This window comes from Aethalodelphis obliquidens, unplaced genomic scaffold, assembly GCF_003676395.1.
Source record: "Aethalodelphis obliquidens isolate GAN/ISIS:26980383/991018 unplaced genomic scaffold, ASM367639v1 scaffold16, whole genome shotgun sequence".
NCBI classification, from domain to species: Eukaryota; Metazoa; Chordata; class Mammalia; order Artiodactyla; family Delphinidae; genus Aethalodelphis; species Aethalodelphis obliquidens.
The window spans coordinates 13,959,537-13,972,689 of NW_020837960.1; the positions used below are offsets into that span (position 1 = coordinate 13,959,537).

The following is a 13,153-nucleotide window of genomic DNA, read 5'->3' on the forward strand; positions in this document are numbered from 1 at the left end:
CAGCCCCAGTGATAGTCTGTCTAAAGGAGATACACTTAAGAGTAAAAGATCCAAAGAGGTTAAAAGTAAAAGTATAGGAAAAGATATATCATGCAAATAGCAATCATAAGAAAGCTGGAGTGACTATACTAATATCAGACAAAATAAATTTTAAAACAAAAAATGTCACTAGAGATAAAGAGGGACATTTTGTCAATCTTTCAGGATGCTGTAACAACTATAAACATTTAGGTACTTAACAACAGAGCCCCAGAATACATGAAGCAAAAACTGAAAGAACTGAGGGAAGAAATAGAGAATTCAAAAATAATAGTTGGACACTTCAATACCCCACTTTCAATAACACACAGATCAACTAGACAGAAGATGAAAGTGAAATGGAAGACATGAACAACATTACAAACCAATAAGACCTAACAGACATTTATGGGACACTCCAACCAAAAGTAGCAGAATACATAATTCTCAAATTCACGTGGAACATTTTGCAGAAGAGACAATAGGTTAGTCTACAAAAAATTTAAAAAAAAATTGAAAGTCACAGAAAGTATATTTTTGGGCCACAATGAAATTTAATTAGAAATCAGTAGCTGAAAGAAATTTGGAAATAAATGGAAATTAAGCAACACACTCTTAAATAACCAATGAGTCAATGAAGAAATCAAAAGGGAAATTAAAAATTATTTTGAAATAAATAAAAATCAAAACACAACAATCCAAAATTTATGGGATGCATCTACATCAGTGCTCAGAGGGAAATTTATAGCTATCAATTACTATACTAAAAAGGAAAAAATCGAAACCTAATATTCCATCTTAAGCCACAAGAGAAAAAGAGCTAAATAAATCTAAAGAAAGAATAAGGAAGGACATAATAAAAACTAGTGAAACAGGGAACAGAAAAACAATGTCAGCAAAACCTAAAACTGTTACTTTGAAAAGATCAACAAAATTGACTAACCTGACATAAACTGACCAAGAAAAAACGAAGATTCAAGTTACTAATATTAGGAGTGAAGGATGGGATATCATACCAACCTTACAGAAAAAATTTTTAAAGATTTTAAGAAAATACTACAAATAACTGTATACCAGCCAACTAGATAATGTAGATGAAGTGGACACATATTTAGGAAGACACAAGAATGGACTCAAGAATAAATAGAAAACCTGAATGGTTCTATAAAAAAAGAAAGAGTTTCAGTAGTAATTTTAAAACTTTCCTCAAAGCAAAGTCCAGGATCAGATAGCTCCATTGGCGAATGCTGCCAGATGTCTTAAAAAGAATTAACACCAATCCTTTACAAACTCTTATGAAAAATTGGAGAAAACGTTCTCATTCAAACTATTAAACCAGTAATACCCTGATACCAAAACTAGACAAAGATATGGAAAGAAAAGCAAACTATAGAACAATAGCTCATGAATATAGATGCAATAATCCTCAACAAAATGCTAGTAAACCAAATTCAGCAACATATAAAGAGGATTTTCCACCATAACCAAGTGAGATCTATTCCAGGAATGCAAGGTTGGTTAAACATACAAAAATCAATCAATGTGATTCCACATTAATATAGTAAAGGGTTAAAAAAAACTATACAATTATATCAACAGAGACAGAAAAATCATTTTACAAAATCCAACATCCTTTCATGACAAGAACACTCAACATCTATGAATAGAAGGGGGCATCCTCAACTTGATAAAGGGTGTCTACAAAAAACCCACAGCCAATACCATACTTAATGGTGAAAAACTGAAAATTTTCTTCCTAAGATCAGGAACAAGATGAAGATGTCTACTCGTGTCACTGTGTATTGTACTGGAGTTTCTAGCCAAGACAATTAGATAAGAAAAAGAAGTAAAAGGCATTCACACTAAAAAGGAAGGAGTTTAAACTATCTTTTGTTGTAGCTGATACGGTCTTATATATAGAAATCCTAAGGCATTCACTAAAAACTATTAGAACTAATGAGTGAGTTAATCAAGGGTGCAGTGTACAAGATCAATATACAAAAATCAATTGTATTTCTACATACTAGCAACAAACAATTCTGACAAAATTAATAAAGCAAATCTACTTACACGAAAAAGAAGAAAATACTTAGAAGTTTAACAAAAGCACAAAACTTATACTGTGAAAACTACAGAGCATTGTTAAAAGAAATTAAAGAAGACATAATTATATGACAAGACATCCCATGTTCATGGATCTGAAAACTTAACATTGTTAAGATGGCAATACTTGCAAATTGATCTACAGATTCATTGCACTCTCTATGAAAATTACAACTTGCCTTTTTTTCAGAATTTGACAGGCTGATCCTAAAGTTCATATGGAATTGCAAGGGATTTCAAATAGCCAAAACAATCTTGAAAAGAAAAAACAAACTTGGAGGACTTAAACTTTCTGATGGCAAGAATAAGCATGCTCTACTCCACCAATTTTAAATCTTCATGATATAAAAAGTTTTAATTTAATGTTAAAGAGAGCTAATGTAAAAGCTTGTTAAGATTCACTAGAGAGGAAGAAATATATAAATCAAGCAAAGATTGTGGATTTAAATGGCATACTCTATTTTTAAATTTCATATGAAAAATCAGTTATTTACAAATTACTGTGATATCAGAGTGAATCAAGCTGGCTATGATATCAGACACCCCATGATTGCTACGGTTAATTCCACTTATTTTCTTGATTCTGCAGGTATCTCCTACATTCCTCATTCTTGACATGGTTGTCTCTTATGAAACCGTGAGCTTGATCAAACAGGATGATTTTCCCATTTAGAAAAGGAACATTCTTGAGTCAAGGGTATATGAGTACAGTAGCTGCACTATCTTACCATATCATACATATGAATGCTGGTTAGTTATTTTCAAGGCTTACCAAAGGTATTTATTGAGATATATGACACAGCCAATTAGTGTTACCATACCGATTTGACTGCATTAGTTCAAAGGGTTTATAAAATGTAAAAAATAAGGATTCGCACACTTTAGTATTCTACTCATGCTTATTTCTCTTTTCCATTCTTCAGATATTTTGTCTTAAAAATTTACAAATACTGAATCTGAGAAATAATCCTATCAAAGAAATCCCTTCTACAATTCAACAACTTAAGTTCCTTAGAACTTTCAACATCGCCTTTAATTTGATTACTACGCTTCCACCTGGGTAAGGTTGATAGTCTGAGATTCTAAACATAGAAAATAAAGAGCATATAATTTAGAAAAGGATCAATTTCCCTTCTGAAAGCAGCTAGCTACTTTTTAGCCATTTGATAATTTTTATTCAGTTCCAGTTAGCTGATTTGCTTCTAATTATTGTGTTAAAAAAAAAAAAACTACCAGCTACATAGATGGCAATTAATCTGGGGCTAGTAAATACATATCTAGACATCCATTATCTAAGTATGGATTAAATCATATAAAGAAGCTCAGGTGAGAAACTTACACCTATCCCTTGGTAGCCTTTTTGGATATCGAAAGAACTCTGAACTTGGAATTAAGAATTCTAGCCTTGGGACTTCCCTGGTGGCGCAGTGGTTAAGAATCCGCCTGCCAATGCAGGGAACATGGGTCTGGGCCCTGGTCTGGGAAGATCCCACATGCAGTGGAGCAACTACGCCCGTGTGCCACAACTATTGAGCCTGTGCTCTAGAGCCCACAAGCCACAACTACTGAAGCACGTGTGCCTAGAGCCCGTGCTCCGCAACAAGAGAAGCCACTGCAATGAGAAGCCCACACACCACAACAAAGAGTAGCCCCTGCTTAACACAACTAGTGAAAGCCTGCATGCAGCAGTCAAGACCCAATGCAGCCAAAAATAAATAAATAAATTTATTTTTAAAAAAAACATCGAGAAAAAAAAGAATTCTAGACTTTTAACTTCAAAGTTGAGAATTATCTATTTGATTTGGAGAAAGACACAACCATTCTAGGCCTCAATTTCCTAATCTATGAACTAAGAAATTACCTGTATGATGTCTAAGATCCTTTAAACTCTGATAGGAATGTTTATATCCAGGCATAAAAGAGATGGATTTTTTCCCCACATATGGACTGGTAATTATTTAAACTCTTAATGAAAGTTTTGAACCAAAACCTTAACCAAATGCCAAAACAAGATATCTCTTCCAGTTAGATTTTAACAAATTGAACGTAGGTTAAGGGCAAAAAGTTAAGAGCACAGGGACTCTTAAATAGTTTAACATTTTGCAAAAGAAGGTTCTTATAGTAATTAAGAAAGTGCATCAAAATTCATTTATAAAACTGTTCATCCAGCATTGTTTGTAATTAACAATCCAAGATCTACATTAAAACACTGTAAAACTATTCATTTTGAAAAATTAAAAGTATATAAAAATTATATCATTTCTGTGTAAAAACGCTTATATACACATCACACATTACACATAAAATGTATTTAAAAAGAAAGAATAAATACTAAGTAAAGATATTGCATTATGAGTTTTATTTTTGTTTGACTCATCTATCTTTCCAGAGTAACATAAAGTGTACTGCCTTGATTCCCTGCCTGGATACTAGAATCAGCCATTTCTCTTAAGAAACCCTATTTCCTTTTTATTGGAGGATGGTATTTAAAAAACAAGATCTGGGTGCTGTATATTCCCACTGCTATTGGGATGATACTGCTTCTAGACACTCTCAGTGGACAGAGATAGATAATTTATGTATGTATACTAATCGGTGTACACACATATCTATAATTGTTTCTGTGTATACACACACACACACATACATCTATGTACACACACCTCACTCCCTGAAGTTATGAAGCCATAACTGTAACAAAAGTTTAAAAAAAAATGCTCTTATCTTTTTCTCAGTGGATACCAGGAGGAAAATGACATAGAAAATTACTACTTTTAACTAACAGAATCAAAGTTTTGCCTTGTTTTGGTTCAGTTTGATTTAATTAGCCAGCATGTTCTTTGGGAAAGAGAAGCTGTTTGGAATAAAGAATTTAAGAACATACTTGTGAACCCTGAAGTAAGAGCTGATTCTAAAAATGCACAAATTTATTTTCCCATATTGGTATTGATTAAAGATAGGGACTGAATTACTTTGTATCCATATACCTGAAGAACAGGGAGTACTAATTTGATTTCATACTGACTTGGATAAACTACTTAACTTCTTATAGCTTCCTTTTTTTTTTTTTACAGTTCTTTTTTTTAAAAATATCTTTATTGGAGTATAATTGCTTTACAATGTTGTGTTAGTTTCTGTTGTACAACAAGGTGAATCAGCTATAAGTATACATATATCCCCACAGCCCTTCCCTCTTGAGCCTCCCTCCCATCCTCCCTATCCCACTCCTCTAGGTCATCACAAAGCATGAAGCTGATCTCCCTGTGCTATGCAGCAGCTTCCCACTAGCCATCCATTCTACATTTGGTAGTGTATATACGTCAATGCTACTCTCTCACTTTGTCCCAGCTTCCCCTTCCCCCCACCCCCCCGCATTTTCTAAGGCTGTGTCTTTATCCCTGCCCTGCCACTAGGTTCATCAGTACCATTTTTTTTAGATTCCATACACCTGTGTTAGCATACAGTATTTTTTTTCTCTTTCTGATTTACTTCACTCTGTATGACAGACTCTAGGTCCATCCACCTCACTACAAATAACTCAATTTCGTTCCTTTTATGGCTGCGTAATATTCCATTAATATGTGTGCCACATCTTCTTTATCCATTCTTCTGTCGATGGACACTTAGGTTGCTTCCATGTCCTGGTTAGTGTAAATAGTGCTGCAGTGAACATTGTGGCACATGTCTCTTTTTGAATTATGGTTTTCTCAGGGTATATGCCCAGTAGTGGGATTGCTGGGTCATATGGTAGTTCTATTTTTAGTTTTTCAAGGAACCTCCATACTGTTCTCCATAGTGGCTGTATCAATTTACATTCCCACCAACAGTGCAAGAGGGTTCCCTTTTCTCCACATCCTCTCCAGCATTTATTGTTTGTAGATTCTTTTGATGATGGCCATTCTGACTGGTGTGAGGTGATACTTCATTGTGGTTTTGATTTGCATTTCTCTAATAATTAGTGATGTTGAGCATCTTTTCATGTGTTTGTTGGAAATCTGTATGTCTTTGGAGAAATGTCTATTTAGGTCTTCCACCCGTTTTTGGATTGGGTTGTTTGTTTTTTTGATATTGAGCTGCATGTGCTATTTGTATATTTTGGAGATTAATCCTTTGTCAGTTGCTTCATTTGCAAATATTTTCTCCCATTCTGAGGGTGTATTTTCATCTTGTTTATGGTTTCCTTTGCTGTGCAAAAGCTTTTAAGTTTCACTAGGTCCCATTTGTTTATTTTAAATTTTATTTCCATTACTCTAGGAGGTGGGTCAAAAAAGATCTTGCTGTGGGCTTCCCTGGTGGCGCAGTAGTTGAGGGTCTGCCTGCCGATGCAGGGGACACGGGTTCGTGCCCCGGACCGGGAAGATCCCACGTGCTGCGGAGCGGCTGGGCCCGTGAGCCATGGCTGCTGGGCCTGCGTGTCCGGAGCCTGTGCTCCGCAGTGGGAGAGGCCACAGCGGCGAGAGGCCTGCGTACCACAAAAAAAAAAAAAAAAAAAAAAAGATCTTGCTGTGATTTATGTCAAAGAGTGTTCTGCCTATGTTTTCCTCTAAGAGTTTTAGAGTGTCTGGCCTTATATTTAGGTCTTTAATCCATTTTGAGTTTATTTTTGTGTATGGTGTTAAGAAGTGTTCTAATTTCATTCTTTTACATGTAGCTGTCCAGTTTTCCCAACTCCTCTTATTGAAGAGGCTATCTTTTCCCCATTGTATATTCTTGCCTCCTTTGTCAAAGATAAGGTGACCGTATGTGTGTGGGTTTATCTCTGGGCTTTCTATCCTGTTCCATTGATCTATATTTCTGTTTTTGTGCCAGTACCATACTGTCTTGATTACTGTAGCTTTGTAGTATAGTCTGAAGTCAGGGAGCCTGATTCCTCCAGCTGTTTTTCTTTCTCAAGTTTGCTTTGGCTAGTTGTGGTCTCTTGTGTTTCCATACAAACTGTAAAATTTTTTTGTTCTAGTTCTGTGAAAAATTCCATTGGCAATTTGACAGGGATTGCACTGAATCTGTAAATTGCTTTGGGTAGTATAGTCATTTTCACAGTGTTGATTCTTCCAGTCCAAGGACATGGTATATCTTTCCATCTGTTTGTATCATCTTTGATTTCTTTCACCAGTGTCTTATAGTTTTCTGCATACAGGTCTTTTCCCTCCTCAGGTAGGTTTATTCCTAGGTATTTTATTCCTTTTGAACACTCCCATTTACTACTGCAAGGAATCAAGGTAGCTTCCATTTTTTAAATCTGTAAATAATATTAACAATATTGCTGTGGTCCAATGAAAGACCATTCTAAACTGCCACAAACACATAGTAGGCTCTCAATAAGTAATATTTATGTTGCTGTGGTGGTGATTAATGTTATGACATGCAAATATTAATGCTAGCACAATCTTCCAAGCCAACAGCAAGCCTCTAGTTTAAGCATCTCATTGCTCAATGATGTGCTGATAAATAAAACAATGAAATAAATGTAAAACATTCTATACACCCTGAAAATTGTGATAGATTTGTTGCTAGTGGGTTATAGAGTATCAAACCAAACTAAGGCTGTCTAAACAAATGTGCTCTCTAAAATCGTATATAGATGAGATAAATTTCAACTCTAGAGCCTATGAAATTTCTTAATTAGCTTTCTCAGTGCTGTCTACAAGCCCAATTAAACATCACAATCAACAGGAATTTATCAACAGTGAAAGCCTAGAACCAGACTAGTTTGCTTGTACTGAAGTAATAAGGGAATACAAAATGACTCTAGAAACTGCCTAAGGCAAGAAAATGAAATAACATAATTTTGAATTAAAAAAATGGAACAGATGGTACTAATATTTTCTTTACAGAGGTGGAAAAAAAGTCTGAGATGAACACTGAACTGAAAAGTTTTTTTTTTTTTTTTTTTTTGCTTTTCTATTCAATCTCATTACTTTCTCAGAGCAAATGATTTTATATTAACTGGGGTCACCATACCTTTTATTCAATTGTGATTTCATAAGCACTTTTGATGTGCTAGGCACTGGCCAAAGCACTGGATATACAGAAATGTAAAATAGAATCCTTGGCCTCCAGAATGTCATAGTTTAGGAGACACTTATTACACAGTGTGATAAATTCTATGATAGTTGTAAGCAGAGAAGTACAGAAGAGGCAGCTCACCTATTCTGAAAGATGCAGGAAGAGTTCCTTGGGAGAGGTAACATCTAAGCCAAGACTTCAAAAATGAAAGACACTGATCAAATTTGGGGGAACTGGAGATATGCGAGAACTGGGCTAATTCAGGGAAATTCAGCAAATAAATTCTGGGCCTGAGGTGAATGTCGGGTAGTGTGAGAGGTGAGTTGGACGAGTAGTCTGGGGACAGATCATGAGGACCATTATAATCCACATTAAAATAGTATGAAGTTAATGAAATATTGTGCTCATGATGCCTTAGTTAATAATCATGCAAGTAATTTTTCATCCTTTAAGGAAAACAGGAAGGTATCTGAGAAGAGCATTCACAAAGAGGGGAATATTTACTAGGGATTTTGGTAAATGTCATACTTCAATTCCAGTCTCCAAGAAGCAACTCCCACTCCCACCCCCCAGGAGACAGGACTCTCTGCGTTAGCCTTTGTGTTCTTTGGTTCTTACTTTTAAGTACTTTGCTTAATGGAAAGAAAGACCAAAGATATTTCACCAGGAAAATCTTAATGCAACTGCACTGGGTTGAATGGTGCCCTTCAAAAATTCATGTCCATGCAGAACCTTAGAATGTGATCTTATTTGGAAATAGGATCTTTGCAGATGTAACTAGTTAACATGAGGTCATACTGGATTAGGGTGGGATTAGGGAGGGTTCTAAATCCAATAAATGGTGTCCTTATAAGAAGGCCATGTGAAGACAAAGGTGGAGATTGGAGTTATACTGCCATGAACCAAGGAACACCAAGGATGGCTGGCAACCACCAGAAGAGGGGCAAGGGACAGTTTCTCCCTCAGAGCCTCCAGAGGAACCAACTCTGCCAACCCCTTTATTTCAGACTTCTGGCCTCCTGTATTGTGAGAGAATAAATTTCTGTTGCTTTAAGCCACCCAGATTGTGCTATTTGTTATGTCAGCCCTAGGGAACTAATACAGGTGGTTTTTTCTAGATGGGGCTTTACCAACTCTAAACATTTCAAACCAGTCTTAAGGGATAGATAAATCATTTTTAGGAAATTTCATTGTAATTATACCATCTATAATAAAAAAAAAGTCTGTAAGTTGAAAAATCTTAGAAAAATACAGTTTCTCTATGCTTCTATTTACTGACGAATTCAATTCTTTATTAATGCCCAGTAATGGTAAACATATAATCATTTTCTCTTTCTATTTAAGGTTATTTTGCTTGTTTAATCTTGAGGAACTTGATATTTCCTACAATAGTATTGCTTTTATTCCAAATGAAATCCAGAAACTCAGGTATTTTGGAAGTAGTAAGTACCCATAAGACATATGCCCCTTAAGGATATATTAGGTGATGATTGTGATGGATAAAATTGACTCCTTTCATTTATTCAATAGCCATAAAACATAATATGTGAAGCATAAGGTTTACCAAAATGTAAACTGAATGACTGGTGTTTAGCATTTTTAAGACATAACATTTTCAGTAATTATTTAAAAGCTAGTATTGATGACCACCTTAACAGAATGACAAGCTGCTTTTGTCCATTTATCCATGTGTGCACCTGTAATTCTTTTCAGTTGATTTTTTTGTAAGGAAATACATATACACAAAATGCTAGTAATACACAGTGCTTTAATACTAAGATCTGATTCTCGTACTAATTTCTAAAAAGTCTCTGAAGTTGATCTCTGACCTTCCAGGTCAGTACCATACTATTTTGATTATGACTTTAGAATAATTTTAATAAGTAGTATGGAGATTGTTTTTCAATAATAGCCTCAACTAGTCTCTTTAGATTATGATCTTTAAGATCATTTAATATCATTCTAAGCCCCTCCTCCCCCCAAAAACATACAATTGTGTTGCTACTATGAATGTAATATTTTCTGTAATTTCCATTTCTAGTTGACTATCACCAGTCAGAATAGAGAAATAAAGAATGCAACAGAAGAGAGAAGAGCTATTTACTTCTTTACATTTTAAAATCAAACTATGTAAAAAATTATCTTAGTTCTGATTGAGTTTTACTAGATTTTATTTGGTTTCTAGGAGCATTACCTTATCTTCAGTAAAATGAGATCATTTTGTTTCTAATATTTATACCAATTATTTAATTTCCTGTGTAACAATCTTTGTACTTTAATAGAATGCAGCCTGTTCACATCTGTTATAATTTTTTACCTTCCGTTTTACTTTGTATTTACTATTTATTCACTTTCTCCTTTTCATATTTCTTTTTTTTGGTGGAGGAGATTTTTTTTCAGGATTCTATCTGTTCTCTTTTTTTCTCCCTTGTTAATTTTGGAACTCCATTGGATTTTCTGAGTCTATTAGAGGCTATCTTTCCTTCCCCAAAATTTACAAACACATTTTTCTTTAATCTTTTATAAAAGCAAGATAAAAGCTTCCCCCAGCATGATGGTCTGTTTCCCCACTGCTGCCTTCCACCAATAGTTGAGACCTTTACCTGAATGAAAAAAAGTACGTGTTAATGTTTAATTTGTCTATGAAAATAAATTCTTTCTTTGTATCACTGTACTATACTATATTATATTTTATGTAGTATAACATTCATTCTTCTGTTTGTGATTATTTCTTTTTCCATAGCGATGACTTGTTGCAAAGACCCAAAATATGTGCTTTAACTCTACTATTTACACAAATGCACTTAATTCCATGATAATATATTGGTTTGGTTGCTTTTTAGTTAATTCTCTTGATTTTTAAGGAAATGCTTAACACATATTTTATTACTACTAAGTTTTATACCAATTTTTGGGAACATTGGGACAGATGTCTTCTTCTATCTTTTAAAATATGGTTTCCTTTATTTGCAGATCACTTGAAACATTGATCGTTGATGGAAATGAACTGACTAGTTTTCCACATGCAATTTTGAAGCTTAACCTGAAAAAAGTCCTATTTGAGAATAATTTCACTCATCCTAGTTTTTGGAAAGAGAATTCTATGAATAGTCCACAACATCTTACTCAACTTACTTCTTTGTTCTTTTTAAAGAATAATCTGCATAAATATTATAATGTGATCCCAGTGGAAATTCAAAAGTTACTAAAATGGTGAGCAAATTCTGAAGCTCTTTTTACCAAGACACACTTTTAAGTGTTTAAAATATTCTTTATTACAGGGCCAGATGATAGTTTTACTGTACACACACACACACACCACCACACACCAAAACATCTATGCAATCTTTCAGACTGCTCCTTCTGGCTCTTCAGGCATAATGTTGTAGTCTGGATTCAGCCCACCTTCTCAAGTTATTACTTAAATCCAATGTGAGGTACAGATTGCTGAGGTATAGCTGGCAATATCTATACAATTGTAGTATAAGTCTTTTCTACGAACCCCTAAGGACAAAGAAGGGGATTCTTCCAGAAAAAGATTCTTTAGTGCCAGGCACACTATGAAGGGAAATGCTTTATTCTACTCTAACTTCACAGAGACGAGGAATAGAGCAGACACACACAGGGCAACTTCTCTTCCTCAGGGGTTGAAAGTCAGTGTGGGAATTATTGCCTCTCTCAGGACTAGGATTCTCAAAGCCCACACACTATGAGTCCACTCAGGCTCACCTCTTATTTCCTTTCAGATGGTGTAAAACTATTTTTTCTGCACTACCGATGATCAGTGCTTGTATTACTGATATAACTTTTTTTTTTTTTTTTTGGCTGTGCTGCATGGCTTGTGGGATCTTTGTTCCCTGACCAGGAATTGAACCCAGGCCACAGCAGTGAGAGTGCTGAGTCCTAACCACTGGACCACCAGGGAATTCCCTGATATAACAAATATTCGTTGTATGTCTAAGTAAAATGGTTTTCCAGGAGTATATTAGTCAACAATATTGATTGAATAAAAGACAGAAAACCTGAACAGACTAGTAACCATTGGAGAAACTGAAAAAGTAATTAAAAATCTATCAATAAAAAAAGGAACCAGGTGCCAAAGTTTTCGATTTTAATGCACTATGTCAATGTTCATGAGTTTGAATGCACATGAGAAAGTAAGAAAATCACCAAGGACAAAAACATTTAAAAAGAATTAAAACCTAACTAGTGACTGTAAACATATATGGGACCAAGAGATTTGAATTCACCACAAAGTAGGGAAGCTGAACATGGTATTCCTGAGTGAAATCTGTACCGCCAAAGGGGCTGGTGGCCCCAGAGCAGTGAATATTTCTCTTTCAGCAGAACAAATGTTTTTGAGAGAAACATCCTCAATTTAGACATTAAAGATTCCAGAAAATTAATTTCAAATGAATATTATCTCAAAATTAAGACTTTCAAATACATGAGGAAATAAACCACCAAGAGTAAAAATTAGCACAATTAACAGATACGAATCTCCAAGGATCTAAGATATTAGAATTGTTGACAGAATATGAATTACCTACTTTAAGAGTGTAAAGAAGTAAGATATAATTTTTAAAATGGTTAAGGAATAAAAGACCATCAAATATGACCACGAAAATATGAGAAAGAAATTTTAAACACAATTAAATTCTAGAGACTAAAAGTGTCATAGTTGAAATTAGTGCGTGGGTTTAACAGACATTATCCATATATGAAGAGAAATCTGGAGAAATTATATGTGGACAGGAGGCAAAGAGACATGGACAGTAAAAGGAGAAAATTTAACATATCCTTAGAGTCCCAGAGAATGTTGGGAGTCATTGTTCAATGAGGTAGTGACTGTAAATTCTCAGAAGTGATGAAAGGAGTGAATTCACAGAGACTGAACACTCTACACAAGCCAAGTAAAACACCTTGTGGTGAAAGTGAAGAACACCAAAGACAAAGACTTAGAAATCAGCTGGAAAGAAAGTCACTTACAAAGAACAACAAATAAACTGCTAGCAACAGTGGAACA

At 34.7% G+C, this 13,153-nt stretch overlaps 1 protein-coding gene and 1 non-coding gene across 2 annotated transcripts in view; one reads left to right on the forward strand and one right to left on the reverse strand.

The window, feature by feature from the left end:
* The window catches only part of LRRC63 (leucine rich repeat containing 63), a 41,931-nt gene that overhangs the window by 19,381 nt on the left and 9,397 nt on the right, over positions 1-13,153 (forward strand). Inside the window, exons 6-8 of the mRNA XM_027116119.1 lie at positions 3,045-3,181; positions 9,472-9,555; positions 11,101-11,340. Coding sequence (XP_026971920.1) covers positions 3,045-3,181; positions 9,472-9,555; positions 11,101-11,340 — 461 coding nt within the window. The remainder of the gene's footprint in view (positions 1-3,044; positions 3,182-9,471; positions 9,556-11,100; positions 11,341-13,153) is intronic.
* Positions 11,981-12,052, reverse strand: TRNAE-CUC (transfer RNA glutamic acid (anticodon CUC)). Its single transcript has one exon. It is a non-coding gene; the product is annotated as a tRNA-Glu (tRNA).